At 59.6% G+C, this 21,229-nt stretch overlaps 2 protein-coding genes across 2 annotated transcripts; both read left to right on the top strand.

Annotated features, from left to right (window-relative positions):
* Positions 1–324: 324 nt before the first annotated feature.
* UPK3B (uroplakin 3B) lies at positions 325–5,481 on the top strand. The gene is made up of 6 exons (XM_057748948.1): positions 325–551; positions 710–859; positions 1,125–1,362; positions 2,585–2,664; positions 3,511–3,640; positions 4,091–5,481. Exons 1-6 carry the CDS (start codon positions 449–451, stop codon positions 4,248–4,250), a joined length of 861 nt encoding a protein of 286 aa, XP_057604931.1. The 5' UTR covers positions 325–448; the 3' UTR covers positions 4,251–5,481.
* An 8,856-nt stretch (positions 5,482–14,337) lies between these two features.
* LOC130829140 (uroplakin-3b-like protein 1) lies at positions 14,338–20,132 on the top strand. The gene is made up of 7 exons (XM_057695365.1): positions 14,338–14,365; positions 15,957–16,097; positions 17,580–17,732; positions 17,889–18,108; positions 18,680–18,756; positions 19,059–19,179; positions 20,024–20,132. The coding sequence occupies exons 2-7, from the start codon at positions 16,013–16,015 to the stop codon at positions 20,130–20,132; spliced, it is 765 nt and encodes a 254-aa protein (XP_057551348.1). The 5' UTR covers positions 14,338–14,365; positions 15,957–16,012.
* Positions 20,133–21,229: the final 1,097 nt, after the last annotated feature.

Below are 21,229 nucleotides of genomic sequence, written 5' to 3'. Positions count from 1 at the left end.
CAGACAGGTTGGGGCTGCCCACTTCCTTCCCTGGGTGGGTATGGAAGGCCAGAGGGAGGCTCCTGGCATCTGAGGTGCAGGAATCTCTGGCATGTAGCCCTGAGCCCATGTTTCCAGAGATCAGCCCTCCTCCCCAGGGCTGGGAGGCTGGGTGGGACCCAAATTCAGACCTCTGGGGTGACCTGGTCGGCATCTTGGGGGTCTAATGACCTCTCTCCCTTAGCCCTGGCCGTGGGACTGGCCCTGGCCTGCCCCACACCAGAGCCCTCCCCGTGGTGGGCTGGGCTGGGAGGAGGAGTAGGGGTGCACTTACATTTTCAGGTCTTTCAAGCCCTTGGCCAGCGGGGCAGCCTGACTAACCAGCTCCTCCAGGCCCACGATGTTGGGGGAGGGGGTGTAGCCTGAGGCAGCCAGACCAGCCCCAGGCTGTGGACGTGGAAGAGGCGAGATGGGTGCTCTACAGGCCACCATGGGGCTCCCCTGGAGACAGCCTCGCCCTTGGCCTCTGCTCCTTGTGGTGCTGGTCTGCCCCCAGGCCTGCATGAGCCTGGGTGAGTGGGGGTCCCAGGATGGGTACACCTGGCCAGACCCAAGGGGCTTGGGCACCTGCTGGAGTGACTGGACCCTGGGGGCCCACCCCCTTCAATTGGGAGAGGCACCCCCTGGGGCAGTGGGCCTTGGACCCTCACTCCTATCTCCACGGCCTCAGACCTCATCCCCTACACACCGCGGATAACAGCCTGGGACCTGGAAGGGAAGGTCACGGCCACCACGTTCTCCCTGGAGCAGCCCCGCTGTGTCCTGGACGAGCATGCCAGGGCTGCCGACACCATCTGGCTGGTGGTGGCCTTCAGCAACGGTATGTCCCAGTGCAGGTCTGGGGCTGAGCAGAGCTGCGGGGCCCTGGGAGCCCCTCACACTTGGGTGTGGGCCAGGAGTTTGGGCTTTATCCTGCAGGGGCTCTGAGAGGTGACAACGTCTGATTTGTGTCTGGAGGGTCCCTCTGGGCTCTGAGGCATGGAGGGCCAGGGCTGGAGGCCTTGGACCCAGCCGGGGGCTGCGGCGAGAAGGGTCCCTTCTCTTTCTCCCCTCCAGCCCCATCTGTCTGTCTCTCCCTCCTGCAGCCTCCAGGGGCTTCCAGAACCCCCAGACACTGGCTGAGATCCCAGCCTCCCCACAGCTGCTGAGGGATGGCCATTATATGACGCTGCCCCTGACTCTGGACCAGCTGCCCTGTGAGGACCCAGTGGGTGGCGGCAGGGGCGCCCCGGTGCTTAGGGTCGGCAATGATGCCGGCTGCCTTGCTGACCTCCATCAGCCACGCTACTGCAACGCCCCCCTCCCCGGCCCTGGACCTTACAGGTGGGTCTCCCAACCTGGACCTTGGAAGAGGGCTGTGCTGGGAGAGGGGGGGTTTCGGGGACCAGGGCTGCCCCCGGACCCCAGCCTCCCCCAGGCCTCTGTCCTGGCCCTGCCCCCTCCTGGCTGCAGGCCAAGCAAGCCCCTCCCCTTCACAAGCCTTGGTTTCTTCCTCTGTCCAAGCAGCTGGGGGGCAGCCAGACTGTGGCCCTTTCAGAAGGTCCACAAGGAGGAGGTGGGCATCACAGCGCCGGCAGGGGTGGGGGTGGGGAGGGGCCTGCAGGCCCCAGCATGCGGGGAGGAGAATGCTGCAGGGCCTGCCGTCCCTCCCACAGGTAGGTCAGGCAGGAAACTAGGCCTGGGGCTGAGCGAGGGTGGAGGCGAGGTGGGGGAGCAGGTGTCAGACGAGGGGACAAGGCCGGATGTCAAGGAGACCAAGTGCGGCTGGAGGAACCGGCAGGGGGCGCAGGGAAGACGGGGCGGGGTGTAGCCTCCGTCCCCGCCGCCCTCCGCCCTCTCACCTCGCCCGGCCAGGCCCCTCCCCCCCTTCCCCTCCCCGTGGCCACTCCCTGGCGCGGCCTCCAGTGACACCTCCCGCCGCATCCCTCGCGGCCGCCGGAGTCGGCTCCCGTCAGTGCCAGCCTGCCCGGGTCCCTCGCTGCTCCAAAACCTTCCCGAGCGCCCCATCTGGGACAAAGATACAACCCAAGCTGCGCAGGGCTCTCGGTGACCTCAGAGCTCAGCCTGCCCCCTCCCGAGATCCTGGGCTCTGAGTGCGCCCTGATCCTGATCGCAGCCCTCCCTCCCTGGCCTTTGCTTGGGGTGCCCGCCCCTAGAGGGGGGTCTTCCAAGGCCTCACAGGCTCCACGCGGCCAGCAGTCCTCTGGGAGGCCAGGGCCTCCCAACCCCATGTGCCCAGCTGAGCCACCCTGAGGCACCCTGTATGTGACATTTAGTAACTGGGGCCCCCTAAAGCAGATAGGGTGTCTGGAGAGCGACAGTTCAGATGGTTTGGGGCTGCTGGCAGAGGTCGCCATGGTTAGAGAGGTCTCAGGGGGTTCTTAGAACAGGGCCAGGCTGTGGCTGGTTCTGATGGGCCCCACCCTCCCCTGTACATGGAAAGGCCCACAGCCTGGCGGGCAGCAGCTGCCTGGGGCCTGGCCAAGGTGGGTGCCTTGCCCAGGGCAGCTGAGGCTCGGAGCCTCACCCTTCCTCCTCTACCCAGGGTGAAATTCCTCCTGATGGACTCCAGGGGCTCACCCCAGGCGGAGACAAGGTGGTCCGACCCCATCGCTCTCCACCAAGGTAGCGCTGGGGGAGGGGCGCTCTGGCTCCAGTCTGCCCCACGTGGACTGGCTGCCCTCTGCACCGTGGTCATGCTCCACCAGCCCCTCCCCCTGCTGCTGTGGGACTGGCGGCCTGGAGGCAGTGTCCACGTCCAGCCCACCCCCCAAGCAGAGCCTCGTGCTGGAGAGTGGGCCACTGGGTCAGCCCCATCAGCAGAGACACTGGCTCTGTCCACCCTGAAATGTTTGCCAAGCCTCGGGTGCCCCAGGCCACAGCCCCATTATAGACAGAAACAGTCTTTCCCTCCTTCTAGGAGCCAACCCCATGCCCAGCACTGCCGGGTGGAGGAGAAGGGCCAGGGCAAGAAGGAGGCTGGAGTCAGTCAGGGCCTTGGGTCCTGGGGGGCCTCCCTCAGCAGAGCCCAAAGGGGCCGGTAGTTCACCAGTTCAAAGAAACTGCACGTCAAAGGCCGGAGTATCCCACGTGGGGGTGCCTGAGAGACGGGCTGCAGAGGCCAGGGGTGGGGGGTGGGTTGGGGGATGGGGGGGTCTTTTCATGTGAAGGCCTTGAATGTCAGGCTCCAGGAACAGGGCAGTCCTGAGCTCTGCTGCCACTCTGCCTGCCACGGGCGGGGCAGTGGCCAGGCGCATTGGTGGGAACAGCCCAGAAGGTGCGACCAAGGCAGAGGCTGGAGCGATGGGTGGTCCAGACTGGCAGAGCACAGATGCCCAGCTGAGAGGGACAGATGGGTGGGCTCAGGCGGCAGGTTGGGGATGCGAGGCAGTCAGCCTTGGGTGTGAGCATGGTGGGGAGGTGACTGCCCTGGGGTCCAGGGGCAGCCTCTGAGAACCACTGTGTGTGCAGGGAAGCCCCCAGGCTCCATCGACACGTGGCCAGGGCGACGAAGTGGTGACATGGTCGTCATCACCTCCATCCTCTCCTCTCTGGCCGGCCTCCTGCTCCTGGCCTTCCTGGCAGCTTCCAGCATGCGCTTGTGAGTGGTGACACCTCCGAGGGCCCCCATCCCACCAGGAGCCCCTTCCCTCTCACTGGCCCCAGCACCTGGTAGCCCTCCATGAGCCCTGTCGTTCTGAGTTGGGCGATGCCCCTTCCAGGGATGTGCAGGGAGTTTCCACCCTGAGTCTCTCTCACCTGGGAGGTCAGGGAGGTGGTCCAGCAGCTCCTCTGACAACAGGTTCAGAAAAGAGGCCACCTTGCTCTGTCCAGGGCCTTCTTCTCCCTAGAGAATGAGCCATCTGTCATTTCAGTGAACTGATACCCAGGTAGTCAGGGTGGCCACCTGGAGGAGGCAGACCTCCAGCTTGTTCTACAAGGGAGGAAAGGGAGCTCAGAGGCTGCAGGAGGAGGGCTCTGGGAGTGGGGAGCTCGGTGGTGTGCTCCCTCGGGCAGGGACACAGCGGCGCCTCCTCCTCTGCCCGTCCAGCTCCAGCCTGTGGTGGCCGGAGGAGGCTCCGGAGCAGCTGCGGATCGGCTCCTTCATGGGGAAGCGCTACATGACCCACCACATCCCACCCAGCGAGGCTGCCACCCTGCCCGTGGGCTGCGAGCCTGGCCTGGAACCGCTCTCCAGCCTCAGCCCCTAGCCTGGCCCGTACAGCTGGGGCTGGGGCTGTGGGGGCCTGTAGGGATGAGTGCACGGTGCACAACCGCAGCCCCTGCTCTCACACGCCCCTCCCCCATCGCACCTCCCAACCCTGCCTGAAATCCCACCACCAGCAGCCCTGCCTTTGGCTTTCCCATTTCCCCCTCTCCAGGCAGTGAAGCTGCATTCAGTGTTGGGCTGCGGTCGGGCCAGGCATCCATGCCCCACCTGCATCCCTTCCTCTGTTCTGCCTGCCTCAAGCGAGGCTGGAGGTGATGTGGAAAGACTGCCCTGACAGGAAGCTTCCAGGCCCCTGGAGATCGCCTGCAGGGGACCTTGTCTGGCCTGTACAGGGGGCTGGGCTGGGCTGGGCCGGACCCACCCACCAGCGACTGGGGCTGCAGTGGAGCCTTTAGAGGCAACTCCATTGTCCCTGGATGTGGGCCCTTTCTGAGGGTGGCTGGAAGATCAGACAGAGTGTAGACACACAGTATGACTTTCCGGCCACCACTCCTAACCCCCTTGCACACGCAAATGCCTCACACACTTATCCACTCACTCTCGCTGCACAAACATTTATTGAGCACCTGTTGCATGCCATGCACAGTGTTAGACATGGGTGCTCACGCAGAGCCTGGTGCTGTACTTGGGGGGCTCACTCACTGCTTTGGGCCTCAGATGATCACGTGGGACCTGTTACTGTTGGGGGGCTATCCCTGCCTCAGACTGTCACCTACGCTCGGGCTCACACTCCTCCGACGATCACCCCTAAGGACCTCCCTCACCCTGGAGGAGAGCTTGACCACCTCCAGCGTTCCTCAGCTCGCAAGGCCGGTGATCCCCACCATGGCCACGAGGGGGCGCCGAGGCACCGCAGCCGCAGGGTCCCGCGCGTGCGCACTCCGTGCACTGCTGCGCGTCCCGCTGCGTGAAGCGATGTCCTAGAGCGGCCGCCGCTCAGGGGAGTTGCTGGCGGTCAGGGCTCCAGGTCCCACCTCGGCCAAGCCAGAGGGATGAGCAGTCACGCTGTCGCTTGAAGATCTACGAGGTGTCGTCCAATCCGCACAGCGGCCACCGTTTTCTGGATGAAAAAACTGAGGCCCAGTGACCTGCCTGCTGCTCACTGTCCACTGTTACTGCACCCCGTGTCCCTGGACCCGCTCCCGGCCTCTCTAGTCTGACGGCAGCTCCCAGCGGGGTGCCCCCGCTCTTTGGAGATAAATAAATGCAGTCTGGCTCCTCCGTCCCAGTGGTGCTTGTGCTGGTTCTGGAAGAGGAGCATTTACTCGCGGGCCCAGCCTGGCCTTTCTCTGTCCAACCTGCCCCCGACAGCAGACCCAGGTCTGCCCTGAGCCTATCCGCTTGATTGCCAGCCCTAACTATACGTTGAGGGTGCCCCATCTCCTGAGGGGCCCAGGGAAACCCACCCACAGTGGATGAAGGGCCAGGAAGCCCCCCACTCACACAGGTGGATTGAGCAGTGCTCCCTCCCAGGCAGACGCTTCAGCGGAGTCTGCTTTCAAAACCCATGCACCCCTGGGCTCTTGTGGTCTCTCTCGCACCCTGCCTGTATCCCCACCAGCCACAAGACCTGCTTCAGGTGCAGACAGAAGCAGGTTCAGATGCAGTCAGGAGCTCAGGCCCTGGTGTCCTGTGTGACATCTGGCCATGGGAACCAGCCCCTTTGGGCAGCCACTTTTGAAATTCTGCTACCGTAGTGTGCAGGACCTTCTTGGATTCTTGAAATTGGAGGAGGGTTAAAAGTGCCCTTTCCCGCACCGGCTACCCCCAGAGGAGCCAGTGGCACACTGTCCTGCCCAGGCCTGGCTCTAACGCCAGACAGAGGCCCAGGAAGCCCGGCTTGGGGCCTGCCCAGGAGGGATGTGGTGGGGAGGAAGACGGGTCCACTGGTGTTTGCTGAGTGAAAAGATGAACAAAGCTGCCCAAAGCTGGTGGATTGGCCAGGAGCAGAAATTGCCCCAGGCTCTTGTGTGTCCTGTGGTCCTTTTGTGGCTTGTTCTTAGTGCCAGAATCTGTGCGGATCCCAGGACCTGCGATGTCCTATGCGTGCCCGGGGCTTCTGAACAGCATCTTCGAGCCCTCTGAGGAGCTGCTCTCATCCCATCAGTGCCACTGGGGCTTGACCATGGAGACACGCTGTGAACAGAGACTGCAACATGGTGAGTGAAGACTGGTTGGGGGGCAGGGGGGCACTTCCCTGGTGGCGCAGTGGTTAAGAATCCGCCTGCCAATGCAGAGGTCACGGGTTCAATCCCAGCTCCAGGAAGATCCCACATGCCACGGAGCAACTAAGCCCGTGCACCACAGCTACTGAGCCTGTGCTTTAGGGCCCCCATACCACAGCTATTGAGCCCGTGTACCGCAGTTACTGAAGTCTGCGAGCCTAGAGCCCATGCTCTGAAACGAGAAGCCACCACAATGAGAAGCCCACGTACTGCAGCGAAGAGTAGCCCCCACTCGCCACAACTAGAGAAAGCCCGTGTGCAGCAATGAAGACCCAGTGCAGCCAAAAATAAATAAATAATAAATCTTAAAAAAAAAAAAAAAAAAAAAAGACTGGTCAGGGAGGCAACTGACCCCACCTGTCAGCCAAGGGGATTTTCTAGGGGTGAGATGAGTCTCAGGAGGCAAATGTAAGTTAATCAAGTCGAGAGGAAAGAAGGAGGGAGGAAGAGAGGGTGTGCCTTGGGGAGATCAGGTGTAAATAGTCTTGCCCTGCAGTGGCACGGATGGTGCCCGGGGCCGTGGCAGCAAGGACTGGGGGCCAGGAGGCCAGTAAGAGGGAGGGTGACCTCCAGGCAGGTGGAATCAGCCCTGAATCAGGGCAGATGAAGCAGGTTGGAGAGGAAGAGGTGGATTCTAGAAGTATTCAGGAGGTGGCTGGAGGAATCGGGCACTTAGACATGGGAGATAAGCCAGGAGGAGAGGCCGTGCTTGGGTTTCTGATGGGGGGTTGGATGTGAATGCAAAATGGGGCCCTTGATGTTCTGGAAGTGCTTCTGTCACCCCAGCATTAGAGCACATGCCCAGAAAAGGGGGTTCTGGGGACCTCATCTTCAGTCAGTGAACCCACAAGAACACTGACAAACAATATTTTGCGGAGATGGAAGCCAACCCTGGCCAGCAGGAGGCCATGCTGTGAGCCTGCCCGCTGTGGGCATGCTGCCCCAGGGCTGTGCTGCCAGGCGAGCCCGGGTGCCACAGGGTCCACACGGAGAAGGGGTGGCAGGCGGGACCAGTCATCACCAGCACAGGCACCGTCACACTGGACCCCGGGGAGCCGTGCCAGGCAGGGCCTTCTGCCTCAGAGTCACGCTCGAGAAGGTCATCAGCTAGACGCCAGCCCTGCGGGGGCCAGCTCGTGACAGCCTTGAGCAGGGCACATAGGGAGAACCACACTGTGGAGAATCTTTTATTAAATGATGTTTTAAATTTTTTCCAGGGCTGTCTTTGGGGAAGTGCCTCCAAATCCACTGGCCTGTAACATAATGGCTCAGTGGTTAAAAACAAATTCGTTGTTAAAGAGGAAAAAACAGCAATGATTGTGAGGGCGATGACTCGCGGATGACTCATCAGGCCAGAAATCAAAGGAATCGGGATGACAGCAGGTGGGAACCAGGCAAGCAGATAGCAGCCCTCCCTCCCACTCACCCTCTGGGTTCACTTTATTCCTCTGTACCTCTGAAGCACCCATTTCACTCCATCATCCATGCAATCCCCAGGCCAGCCACCCCGGTCTCTTGCTGGGGTGTCAGCAGCTGCCCGTTTGCTGGTCTCCCCACACCAGCATTCCTGATTCCCACCCCCATTCTCCTCCGAGCATCCAGAGGCACCACATTATACACCTAATGGTGTCACAACCTTGCTTACAACTCAGAGAGATATCCTCCTGCAAGAGCAGAATGCAGATCCATTGCCTCAGTCCTGAGGCCCCTTGATCCATCCCTTGCTCCCTGAATTCGTGTCACACACACCCTCCATTGGCCCCCCTGCCACAGGGCCTTTGCACTTGCTTTTACCTCAACATAGACTCTTCCTCCACTTCACTCGCCTTCCTCTAGCTCATTCCTCGGCACCACTGTTGCTTCTTCAAGGAGGCCCTTCCTGACCCTTCGGCTCTCCTAGAGCTGTGTTCTTTTCCTTCTCAGCCCATTTTCTTTCCACTTTGTAATCAGACATTTAAAATAGTGAGCTCTTGGACTTCCCTGGTGGTCAAGTAGTTAAGGCTACATGCTTCCAATGTAGGGGGTTGGGTTCAATTGCTGACTGGGGAACTGAGATCCCACATGCCATGCGGCACGGCCAAGACATGAAAAAAAACAAAAACAAAAACAAAAAAAACCGCAGTGAGCTTTTGCGTCTCCTCCACTAAACTATAAATTCCAGGAGGACAGAGACCATGTCAGCTTTGCTCACCAGGGTGCTCCTACAGCTAGTACAGTGCCCAGCTCCTAGTAGGTGCTTATTGAATACCTGTTGCCTGAATGCTTTATAAAAGGCAAACACATCACACCAGCCATAATGGGCACCTGCTTCTTTGTCTGGTGTGGGCGCCTGACCAGTGCACCTGGTCATGACCAGCTGCACGGGAGCCTGGCACATCCCGCCCTCTGGTTGCTACAGTGGGAGGTGCAGACTTGGGCCCCGCCACAGGTGGGGTTCCTGGGTGGGCGTGAGGGGGCTGAGTCTGTGCAGAGAAGAGACACCTTTTTGTGATTCTTACAAAGACAACATATGGCTAGGGCTGGCTGGGGGACACAGCAGGAGGAAAGCTGAGTCCCCAGCATAAGAAGGGTGTTGCAGGAGCCAGGCAGTCAGAGGGCAACCACGTATCACAGCCAGGAAGGTGGCCGGTCCCCAGGCACTGCGGGAGCACGAGGAGCTCCTGCTTGCCTTTATGTTCATTTCATGCTGGGAATTCTTCAGAGCCTTGCTGGGGTTCGTGAGGATCTGCCTTCTAGAAGGGCTCCAGGGCCAGTGTCACAGCCTTAGGGGCCGTTCATTGCTGCTTCCCCAGGATGGCAACTCAAGGACCTTCTGCAGAGCTCGGCCCCTCCCTCCTGTCCACAGAGGAAGCTGGAGGGCAGAGAGGGCACGTCCAGCTCCTGTCCAGCCCAGCCCGCGGCCTCCCGGGCTCCCTGGGGCCCCTCCTGTTCCTGCTCACAGCAGCCTGGAGAGCCGCCAGGCCAGTGGTGGAGGGTGGGGCGGGTACCACCGTCTCCCGAGGGGCCGGCAGGAAACCGGAGCAGAGCTCCGCAGCCACACTTCACTGCTCACTCTGCAGCCTGGCCACCCCACCCCATCCCCTCGCAGGTGGGTGGGGGAGGGGGAGGAGAGGTGTCGGAGTTGGGGAGGGAGGGGGCAGCTGCTGCGCAGGACAACAGACCCAGGGACCCAGCCCAGAGACCCTCCAGGCCACGCAGAGGGCTCAGATCCAGTCCCTGTCCTTAGAGAGTGTCCCACTCACGGAGGGACTGGGCTGGGGGTGGGGAAGGCACACACACTGTTATAGGTGGAACCCATTCCTCAAAACTCTGATGTTGAAGCCCTAACCCCCAGCGCCTCAGGGTGTCAGTGTATTTGGAGAGAGGGTCTTTAAAGAGGTAATGAAATTAAGAGGTAATTAAGTAAGTCCTTTAGGGTGGGACGTGATCTGATCTGACTGGTGTCCTTGTAAGAAGAGATGAGGACACAGCGGCACGAGGGGTGCTGCAGAGGACAGACCATGTGAAGAGGCAGCAAGAGGGCGGCTGTCTGCCAGCCAAGGAGAGAGGCCCCAGAAGAAACCGACACTGCTGATGTGATCTTGGCTTTCCAGCCTCCAGAACTGTGCAAAAATGTCATTTAAGCAGTCCAGTCTGGGGCATTTTGCCCTGGCGGCTGGAGCAGACTAATCCACCCACCATCACAGTGTCACGGACGTGAGCGGTGACGAGGGTGGAGTGCAAAGGGCAGGGGTCAGCGGTGAGAGCTGACGGGCGGCAGGAACATCGTGTGCAGAGGCTTGGAGGCAGGAAGGGCCGGGCTCACGCTGGCCCCTTGACCCAGCTTTCCGGGCCTCCTTCTCCCCTCCCTGCAGGAGGCCACTACAGCAGCATCCTAGCCCTCCCCTTTATGCCCCGCCCCCCACAGGTCCCAGCCTGGATGCCCCTGACTCCTAGGAACAGAGCCCAGGAGTGAGACAGGAGCCCAGGGCTCCCCCCACCCTTTATGCCTTATCTGCTGGGTGAGCCCCGCAGGCAGCCCTGTCCCCTCCACTGGCCTCAGTTTCCCCTCCCCTGTAAGATGAGTGATGATCTCTAAGCATTGTGGGCTCAGACGCTCCAGTCCCCACCTCGCCGAAACCCCACTCCCTGTGGGTGACGCAGGCTGGAGTTATCCACGGGAAGAATGTGTTGCCCTTGACAACCATTCTTCTCCCTGACTTCTCCCCCTGAGGGACTGAGAGGAATGTCCCATTAATCATCCTGGCCTCTCCCTCCCAGTCTTCAGCACCCCCTCTCTGCTCCCCTGTGGAGGTGGCCCAAAGCCTCCACGAGTGTTTCATGGAAACCCCGGGCTCAGCTTTGCCCTCCAATCCCTGTACCTAGAGCTCTGTCCTGTCTGAGCCCCCACTCCATGGGGCCAGGGCAATGGGAGAGCCCCTAGGGCAGGGGGTGGGATGGGGCTGGGGGCAGGGGGTAGGAGGATGGGCAGGAGGGGTGAGGGGCTGAGAGTGGGCTCAGGTCATGAGACATCTCTGGGTTCCTCTTCCGCTTAGGGTCCTCTGCCGGGCAGAGTTGGGGGCGCAGACAAAACCCAGCACAGAAAGTACAGTACAGGGAACAGGACCTGTGATGGAGCAACAAGGCAGTGGTGGGAGCCCAGGGAGGCATCCAGCCCAGCCTGGGAGGTGCAGGGGCACCAGAAGGACTTCCTGGAGGAGGTGGCATCTGAGCTGGAGACTTCATTGAGGATGGAAGGGAGGAAAGAAGGGAATCAGACATCACAGTGGGGCTCAGCTGGCTGGAATGAGGCAGGCGTGGAGCTGGGGGCTTGAGAGGGAGGAGATGAGGTCTGGGGCGAAGTGTGGAGGGCCCTGAACACCCGCCGAGGAGTTGGTCCAAGGGAGAGGGGGCAGACTGGGTTTTGGGGAGGCCTTCAGTGGCCGGAGTGGAGTGAGCGGGAGGGAGAGGTGAGGCCTGGGCAGAGCAGGGAGGTTACCTGAGCTGGGCCTTGGGGGACAGTGTCTCCTATGAACGCCCCTCACTGCTCCCAGGGTCGGGTGCCTGGTAGGACTTGGGTTCCACCCCCTGTCCCCCAACAGTCCACTGCAGCCAGGGTGCAGCCCTGGGTGGCCCCTGCCACCTGGGCTCCGGTGCAGAGGGCTTCTGAGCTTCAGAAAAGCGAAGGCCTGGAGGCTTCCTCTTGAGGGAAGATTTCTGTGCAGCCCAGGGTGGTGGGGGCAGGATGGGTTTAGAGAGGGTCCTCCTACCTGCACGCTCTTCTCGCCCCTGCACGACTGCAGCAGCTTCCTCGCTGGGCACCCCAGAGCCCTTGCCCCTCCACGGGGTTGAATAGTGTCCCCTCAAAATCATGTCTATCCGGAGCCCATGAATGTGAACTTATCTGGAAACAGGGTCTTTGCAGTTAAGATGAGATCAGCCTGGATTAGGGTGGGCCCTAAACCCAATACGACTGGGGTCCCTCTAGGAAGAGGGAGGGCTGGCCACAGAGACAGACAGCCAGAGAGGAGAACAGCGTGTGAAGATGGAGGGTCATGCCAGGGGCACCAAGGAAGGCCATGCCACCGGAAGCTAGAAGAGGAAAGGGAGGTTCTTCCCCAGAGACTTCAGGGAGCGTGGCCCTGTTACACCTTGATTTGAGACTGCTGGCCTCCAGAACTGCGAGAGGAAAATGTTCTGTTGCTCTAAGTCACCCAGCTTGTGGTCACTTGTTACAGCAGCCCCAGGAGGGGGCTAGTACACCCACAGCCTCAGTCTGTTTTCCCCATGGCAGCCCGAAGCATCCCAGCCATGCACTTCCTCTGCTCTAACCCTGCAGACACTCACATCTCTCTTAAAGTCAAAGCTAGAGTCCGGACAGCGACCTGCAAGTCCCCATGCCATCTGTGCTGCCCCTTGACCTTGAGGACCTCACCTCCTACACCTTCTATCTCTTAGTTAATTCCCCCAACCACACTGACCCCAGCAAACCCACCACCGTCAAGATAGTTCCTCCTCAGGGCCTATGTGGATTGTTCCAAGAATAACCACTGGTATTTCCACCTGTCCCTATATGGTATTTCTACCTCTCCACCACAAGGAAGGTGGTGAGCTACCTGTCATGAGGGGTGTACAAGCAGACCTCAAAGGGACTGGACCACTGTGCAGTAGAAAGATTCAGGGCAGGGTGGGATCAGTGAACTGTGGGTCTTTTCCCCTTGAAATTAGCACACACGGGTGTCTGTTAGGGTCTGGTGAGTGGCCCTGAGGCCAAGTTGGTGGCAGGGGAAGGGACTAGGTCACCTGCACTCCCCCCTCTGCTGGAAACTGCAGGCTGCAGATCTGGGGTCTCTTGTTCTGCTGGGGAGGAGGAGCCCAGAGCTTCTCCCTGTGCACCTCCTCTGGGCAGGATGTGATGGTTGCCGTGGAGCTGGGGCCTTGTTTGGTGACACGGGCTGTGTGGGCCTTTGGGAGCTTTACTTGGCTGCTCTGTGTGTGTGGGTGGGTGGGAACCCCACCTTGTCCCATGAGTTACCCCAAAGGTCCAAGGCCAGGTAGATCCTTGGGAATAGACTATTTCCCAGGGCTTGGTATGTCCCCATCCCGCTAGCCCTTCCCGTCCCCTCTGGGCCTCCTGGTCCCACTCTCTTCACACTAGGTCACCGCCACAGCCCTGGTTTAATGCAGGACCAGGAGGGACTCCTCAAGCCCTGTGGATCTGGGAAGGAGCCCTCATACCTGGGCCTGGGGGGACAAATGGAGCAGCTGGTGCCCCGAGTGGGCTGTGGGTATGGAAACTCCTGGTACACATGGGAACTTGTCCCAGATCAAGCTGAGAGAAGACACTGAGAGTGGCCTCCATCTGTGGTGTGTGATTAAAAATAGCATTTCAAATCAGTAGGGAAAGGACTGATTTTTCAGTATTTTAGGTTTTTTCAGTATTGGGGTTTTTTTTGGAAGCTTCGTTACACAGGCACGATTGATTAACCCATTGGCTGTTGATGATTAATCTAACCTCCAGCCCCTCTCCCTTTCCCAGAGGTAGGGGGAATGCAGCTGAGAGTGCTAACCCTCTAATCACGTGGCTGGTTCCCTTGGCAACCGACCCCCATCCTGTGGTTATCTAGGGGCTTTCCAAAACCACCGCATCAACAAAAACTCAGGTGTGGTTGAAAGGGGCGCGTTATAAAAAACAAAAACATGCATCTCAGCTTTATCACTCTGGAGCTATTTCAGGGAACAAAGGATGCTCCTTTAGGAGCTATGTGCTGGGTACCACAGACAAAGACTATAATATATATCACAGTAGCCACAGGTAACTGATACAAGGACGCATACCAAACTGAGAGGCGTGGATGCCTGCGGGGAAGGAGGGCAGGAGTGGGATAGAGATGGGCACGAAGAGAAAAAATAAAAAAGGAAAAGCAGGGCCTTCTGCAGAGCAGTAATGAAGGGTGCCACAAATTGAAACCCTGTGGGTTTTCTCATCTGTATAATGAGATTAATAAGCATGCCTGCCCTGCCCACTTCTGGGGATCTGAGAAGATGTTGATGGGCAAGAATGTACTTTCTTTCTTTTTTTAACATTTATTTATTTGGCTGCAGTGGGTCTTTGCTGCTGTGTGGGCTTTCTCTAGTTGTGGTGAGTGGGGGCTACTCTTCATTGTGGTGCACGGGCTTCTCATTGTGGTGGCTTCTCTTGTTGCAGAGCATGGGCTCTCGTTAGGCACACAGGCTTCAATAGTTGTGGCACGAGGACTCTAGAAAGTACATTCTTGCCCATCGACATCTTCTCAGATCCCCAGAAGTGGGCAGGGCAGGCATGCTTATTAATCTCATTATACAGATGAGAAGACCCACAGGGAGAGGAACTTTCTCGGCCCCGTGGATGGTCAGGGGCAGGGCTGTGAATCCACCCCCAGTCTTCTAACACCCAGGCAGGACTCCCTCTCTTTCCCCTTTTCATTTGTGTTTAATTGGGAGGCCTTGAAGGAGCAAAGCATTATGTTTCTTTTTCAATTTGTGCTGCAAAGCAGTAAGGGCCCTCCCGGAAGAGCCTGGCCTGAGCCGAGGCACAGAGGTGAGAAGTCTTAGAAGAGGGGACTCAGCGGCCTTCTGTTTTTTTGTTTTTGTTGGTTTGTTTGTTAATATGTATTTTTTGGCTGTGTCGGGCACGTGGGATCTTTTTTGTTGTGGTGCGTGGGCTCTTTGATGCAGTGCATGTGGGATCTTAGTTCCCCTGCATTGCAAGGTGGATTCTTAACCACTGGACCCCAAGGAAGTCCCTCAGCAGCCTTTTGGTTGAGGCTCTCTGGACCCACACCCGGACTCCCCCGACCTCGTCTGCCTTCCCAAGTTTTTCACTCTGGTTTTTGGCCCCCAGTTCCCTTGGGGCTGAGTCAATCACTGCTGAAATACAGTAATGTTCAATCTTGAAAAGTCTGGAACTATCTGCTAGCTCGTCCAAGTAAAGAGTTGGTTGCAAAAAACCTACTAGGTAATTACAGGGTGGGTAGAAATATTTTCCTTTTTTGAAGCTCACCGCAATAAACAATTTGCCAAGTTTGAGTATTTTAGGAAAGAAAGATAGTGCAGGTGGGCTGGTAATCAAATAGATTGTATATTTGATTATATAGAGGCATAAATCAAAGGTGTTATAATAACTAAAGAATATTTATAATTAATTGTTTAAAAAAGTTTTACGTGCTCCCCAAAGGAGTCTGAGTTTGAGGGAGGTGGCTTTGGTCAGGTATGGAGCCGGGCTGGAGGGGGGCGCGGTGGTGCTTGGGGCAGGGAACCCCCGCGAGGGGCTGCTGTTCCAGTCCAGGCGAGAGGTGGTTGGTACACGCTCTGCCCACCTGCCCACCGGCCCTGGGCCCCATCCAGGAATCTTCTGTCTGGAGGAAGGATTGCCCTGCCCTGGCAGTGGCCAGAGATGGAGGGAGGAGAGAGGGCAGGTCATCTGGATAAGGAGAGGAGGGAGGGTGATGTTGGGGAGCCCCCTCCCGGGCCAGGAAGCAGGGGGACAGCAGGGAGTGCCCCCAGGCTTGCCTTGGGGCATGATCCTCCAAGTCCAGGTCTGCCCCGTCTAGACAGCTGGGTGATCTTGGACGAGCCCCCTTCCCCGCTCTGTGCCTCGTCTCTCTCCCTTGTACACAGGGGGGCTGTGGGGAGCCCTGGCTGTCAGGTTCGGACAAGGAGATTCCACAAGGCGCGGCAGGACTGTCACTGGGGTTGCGTGGACCCCGGGGCTGCCTCCTCCTTCCGCGGCCGCTCCCTGGCCAGGCCCTCCTCGCGTGGGGGTGGGGTGTCCCGGCTCACCTGGCAGCAGCAGCTAATTATTCTCTTCAGACCCCTCCCTGGCGATGCCAAATCCCCTAAACCTGTCCAACCAGTTTTTTGGGAGAAGGGGGCACCTGGGAGGGGCAGCAGGAGGTGCCAGAAGCAGCCTCCCCCAGGCCAACACAGACTGCAGAGCGAAGCTGCAGACAGACCCTCGGACGGACAGACGACAGACGGTTGGACGCTTGGCCTGGCCATGGGGCTTGGCCGGGAACCGTCTCCGCTGCGGGCACCGTTGCTGCTGCTGCTGCTGACCTGCGTCCAGCTGGGGATGAGCCCGGGTGAGTGAGGGTCGGGCAGGGCAGGGGTGTCCACTGTGCTTCAGGTTCTGGAGGACAGACCCCACCTCCCCCAGCCACCTCCTGAGCCCCGAGTCTGGGGACTGGGTCCCAGGTGGGTCCGGGGAGACAGCCCACCAGAAAGGTCACAAAACAGACACCTGTCCCCCCCACCCCAAGATGGGGAGCGAGGAATGCCTCCTCCTTTTCTTTGGGCTTCTTATCCCCGAGTCTCCCCGGAGCCCAGTTCTCACCAATGGCTCCCCTCCTCCCCCTCTTCCCCTCCTCCCTGTCCTCAAGGAGAGGTTTAAAGATGTCTTCAAGAATAACACTTAACCCCAAAAGGAAGCTCCAAGGCGGGCTACAGGCATTGTTCATTGTCAGGCTCTCAGACTGGAGGGACTCAGCGATGCACCCCCATCCCCCCATCTCTGCTGCTCCATGCCTTTCCTCTCTTTTGAGCAAACATTAAGTACCTGCTGTATGCAGTGTGCCCTGGGCCTCAGCGTTAGAGCCGGGAGCTCTGAGAGAGGAGGGTTCTAGCCCTGAACATTTGGAGTTGAGCAGAATTAAGTGGAAATGAATCATATTGAACTGAACTGAACTGAAAAAGGGACAGGGTTCTGGAAATTTCCATAAAGCCCACCTCATCTTTCTGCTGCTCTCCAGTATCTAGGGCTGAGGGAGGAGGAGTGCTGACCTCAGGGGGCCTGGAGAGGAGTTAGGGATTCTAAGCTCTCTGAGCAGAGCCCCAAGACTGGACAGAGCTGTGAGGGGCCGAGAGGGGGACAAGTTCCCAAAGGGAAGGGAGCCTTGGGGCAGGGCAGGAGGTGCAGAGCTCTGCGTGGGGATGAGAGGCCGCCCTAGGCTGTGAGCCAGGATGCCTCCCAAGGCCGCCTCTGGGCCTGGGGTCTTCCTGTGTCACTTCCCCCACAGCCATTCATTCCTCTCACCAAGCAAACCAACCTAAGACTGTCTGGGTGGAGCTGGGGGGACTTGAGAGGTGGGTAAACTGAGGCCTGGAGAGTGTCAGAGCTCAAGGTCATTGGGCTCTGTCAAGAGTCCAGCCTAGGATTCAGGCTTCGGCTCAGGCTCCGGCAAATGTGAGTCTCACCCCAGCAAGACCTAAGACAGCTTCCCAGAAGAACTGTGCATGCATCTGGGGGAGGGGCCTCCCGTGCCTCCGTCTGTCCTCCTTCCCCAGGCCCTGCCCATCACGGAGACCCCGGTGACCTGGGGGCCAAGGCCTCCCCCTGACCTCACACAGTGCCCACCCCGAATAGGCTCCCGAGGGAGGGGCCAGGGGATGAACACAGAGTTGCCAGGGAGCCCTTCTGATTAATGCCTGACCAGAGCTTCCTGGAAAGGCTCAAACTCCTCCCTCAGACTGGGGCTTCCAGGACCGTGACCCCCACCCCCCAAGAATAGGCTCTAGGGACTTGGTCATCCTGTCTTGCCTCTTTTCTCTGCCCCTAGCCACCCTAGAGCGCATCAGCTACGTGCCCCAGCTCTCAGGCACCACCCTGGCAGGGAGACTCACCCAGTCCACCTTCACGCTGGAGCAGCCGTGGGGCCAGTTCAGTCACCTCAACATCTCTGACGTTGACACCATCTGGCTGGTGGTGGCTCATGGCGATGGTGGGTGCTGCTAGGGCAGGCCTTGCTTTTCCCTCTGTGAAATGGGCAGGCAGTCCTGAGGGGAGCAGGGGATAGGTGCTTCCAGGCTATCTGGCCTGGTGGGATGCGCTGGAGCCCAGGCAGCACCCACCGTCTGACCCTCGGTGCCATCCTCAGCCACCTGGAACTTCACTGCCCCGAAGAGGGTGGAGGACACCCCAGTCCCTGCTGACTTCCCCCGGAGGGGCTACTACCTCACGCTGCGGGCCAACCGCGCACTCTACCCTGGCGGTGAGCCCAGCAACCAGCTCCGGGTCCTCCGTGTTGGCAACGATACCAGCTGCTCCCCGATGACAAGGGGCTGCAACCACCCCCTGCCGGGCCCGGGCCCCTACCGGTGAGCGACCAAGCCCAGGCTGGGCTGGGTGGTGGGCTCCTGCCTGTGTCCAGACCTGAGCCTGGGGGCTCCCAGCTGGGTGCCAGGGTTCCCGACTCCAGTTCTGCCAATGGGAGGAGGGAGCGGGGCTGGGGAGTCTGCGGTGTACGGTGAATTCTCCCTTCTTCTTGAGCGAGGACCCCCCACTGGGGTCCCCACCCCCATGGGCCATCTGGACCACATGAGCGGAGTCTCCCCATCCAGGCAAAGTGGGTCCTGGGGGGCATCTCCCCTCATTCAGGGCCTGATTCACTGATGTTCTTTGCTGGGGCATTTAGTCCACTCTGCACACATTCCCCAAGCGAGGACACTGAGGGTTCCAGAGAGGGCAAGGGATGCGCCCGAGGCCACACAGCTGAGACCTGTCACAGCTGGTATCAGAGCCCCTTCCGGTGGACGCTAAGGCTGTGCTTTTAGCTCCAGGCTGTTGCCCCCGGGTCTTGGGAGTCAAGGGGACAGACGGACAGGCATCAGGTTTGGAGGGTTTCAGGTCCTGGGGACCCCCACCGCCAATGCTGGGTCTCCTATTCAGAGTGAAGTTCCTGGTGATGAGTGACAGGGGACCCGTGGCTGAGACAGAGTGGTCCAGGGAGACCCGCCTGCAGCAAGGTATGCGGCCAGGTGTGCATGTCCAACACTAGGGCAGTGGGCACAGGGACCCGGGGGCTCCTGAGGACTGGGGGTGGGCTGGGAGGAATGGGCTAGCCCCCAGTCAGTCAGAGCCCCGCCATCACCATCCTGCTGTCTGCAGGTACCCCTCCCCCAACATGCCCCCCGCCCCACCTCCCGCCACCTCCAGCCTGGGGTGAGAGGTTGTTGGCCTGGAGGCTGTTTCAGGTCCCCTTTCTTGGGTCAAATCTCTCTCCTCCTTTCTCACCCCACCTGCCTGTGGGGCCCCCTCATGCCCTCAGCCGAGGCACTGCAGGCTGCCCCAGGGCCCCAGACCGCAGGCACCGTGGTCATCATTGCCGTCCTGTCGGTCCTGCTGGCCATCCTCCTCACTGCCCTCCTCACCCTGCTCATCTACACCTGGTAAGTGGACAAGGTCGAGACTGCCCTGGGAGGGAAGGGGTCCCCGTCCTGGGCCCCCTCTATCCCTTCCCCACCCCCCAGCCCAGCTCCCCCTTGCTAGACCTGCTGGAAGGGTTTTCCCTGAAGGCCAAACAGGGGTAACAATTATTGATCAAGGGATCCCCAAGGCTCCAGAACCTCTAGGTGGAGGGTGTGTGTGTACATTAACCCCTCGCTCTCTTGTCCCTCTGCCTGACACCTGCTGGGGGCGTGGGGACGGTGGGGCCACAGTTTTCTGAGTGGGCACCATCTGCCCCCTGGTGGCAAGAGCTGGAATTGCGAGTCAGAGCGCAGCGCTGATGCTCCAGGCGGGAGACATCCAGGTGGGGGTGAATTGCTTCTAGTCTAAGCGCTGAGCTTTGACTTGAGCTCTCAAGGCTTCATCTGGGGCAGGCTGGGGAGGAGGTGTCCACAGGTCTTCCTAGAGGAAAGGGACATCTGGTCCCTGATGAGGATTTGGAGAGGAGGGGGAGGTACGCAGATGGGGAGGGTCTTGGGGCAGAAGAGTTGCCAGCAAGGCCTGGGCCTTGATTCCAAGCTGAGGAAATGGGCTGCATCCTGAAGGCCAGAGAGAGCCAGTGGCCGGTTGTGATCAGGGGAAACAGACAGATGATGTTTTAGAGGCATCCTGGGGGTGGGGAGTGGAGGAGGAGAGCGTGCGGGAGGGGTGATGACAAAGGGCCAGGAGGCAAAGCTGGGTTTGTGGGGTTTAGAGGAATAGTGCTCCAGGCTCTAGGCAGTGGCCATCGGATGTCAGCCAGGCCCTAGGTTCACCATTCTCTCCCTCTCTCCTCCCCCCATCCAGCTACAACACCTGCAGGAGCACGGCCATCTCAGGCCCAGGGGAGCTGGTGTGCGTGAGAAGATATAACACCCACCACATGTTCAGCCCTCCAGCCGAGGGGGGCTCCTGAGGGGCCCAAGGGGGCCCCCATCTGCCCCTCTGCCTCGCCCCTGGTCCAGGCTGCAGAGCCTGAGCTGAGGGCTGGCCCTGCTGCTTCAGGGCCCTGGAAGAGAGTGTTTTCAAATAAGGATGGGGGGAAGCTGTCCTTAGTCCAAAGTTTGGGCCTGTTCCTCACAGAAATAAATGTCCCCAACAGCCCCAATGGCTGTGTCATTGTACACCTGGGCAGTCTCCCAGCATCCCTGCCCCCAGCTCCTCTTGGGAGGATACAGCATCAGGGGTGAAGCCCAGGGTCCTAGGCCAGCTGAACCATCACGGCAAGGCAAGCCTCTCTTCTGGCCTCAGGGGCCCTGTCTGTAAAGTGAGGATGATTCCAGGGGTCCCACTGGGCCCGGAGAGGCTAAACCAAGGTGGTCATGCTCACCTGCCCCGAGTGTCCGGCACTTGCTGCCACCCTGCTCCCTGCCTCCTCTTCTTTTTTTCTTTTTTTCACATTTATTTATTTATTCATTTGGCTGCGCTGGGTCTTAGATGCGGCACTTGGGATCTTCATTGCCACACGCGGGATCTTTAGTTCCTGTGTGTGGGATCTTTAGTTGCGGCATGTGGGGTCTTATTTGCAGCTTGCATGCAGGATCTAGTTTCCTGACCAGGGATGGAACCCGGGCCCCCTGCATTAGGAGTGTGGAGTCCTAACCACTGGACCACCAGGGAAGTCCCCCCTGGGGTGGGGGCACAGAAGTGCATGAGAAGCTGCAGCCCCTGGAAATGCCTGGGCTCAGATTCAGGCCCCAAGCCTAATGCAGGGCACTGAATACCTGTTATCATCCACTGCACTCCGGGCCAGGTCACCCTGAGGCTGATATGACCCAGGCAAGGTTCTGGTCACCCACTGCTGTGGGTGAGAGGAGAGGAAACCAGCCAGCACAAGGGATGGAGGGAATGCAGAGGTTTCAGAGCTGGAGGAGGCCTCCTGGACAGGCGTGGCCTAGGAGAAGGGGCCTCACTGTGTCAGGTGGACCGGGAAGGGGACCCAGGCAGGAGCAACAGCGTGTACAAAGGCCTGGAAGCCACGATGACTGCTGGGCGGGTTGGGGACAGCTAGAG

This window comes from Hippopotamus amphibius, chromosome 9, assembly GCF_030028045.1.
Source record: "Hippopotamus amphibius kiboko isolate mHipAmp2 chromosome 9, mHipAmp2.hap2, whole genome shotgun sequence".
NCBI lineage: Eukaryota > Metazoa > Chordata > Mammalia > Artiodactyla > Hippopotamidae > Hippopotamus > Hippopotamus amphibius.
Note: the sequence above shows the minus strand (reverse complement) of the source record. Positions and strands in the feature narration are given on the sequence as shown.

What these genes read in the sequence shown, in the direction of transcription:
- UPK3B (XM_057748948.1), top strand. Translation starts at nt 449, where the DNA reads ATGGGTGCTCTACAGGCCACCATGGGGCTCCCCTGGAGACAGCCTCGC. An exon ending in CCAGGCCTGCATGAGCCTGG is followed by an intron (nt 552 to 709) that starts GTGAGTGGGGGT and finishes CCACGGCCTCAG; the next exon opens with ACCTCATCCCCTACACACCG. An exon ending in GCAGCTTCCAGCATGCGCTT is followed by an intron (nt 3,641 to 4,090) that starts GTGAGTGGTGAC and finishes CTGCCCGTCCAG; the next exon opens with CTCCAGCCTGTGGTGGCCGG.
- LOC130829140 (XM_057695365.1), top strand. Translation starts at nt 16,013, where the DNA reads ATGGGGCTTGGCCGGGAACCGTCTCCGCTGCGGGCACCGTTGCTGCTG. An exon ending in CCAGCTGGGGATGAGCCCGG is followed by an intron (nt 16,098 to 17,579) that starts GTGAGTGAGGGT and finishes TAGCCACCCTAG; the next exon opens with AGCGCATCAGCTACGTGCCC. An exon ending in CCGGGCCCGGGCCCCTACCG is followed by an intron (nt 18,109 to 18,679) that starts GTGAGCGACCAA and finishes TCTCCTATTCAG; the next exon opens with AGTGAAGTTCCTGGTGATGA.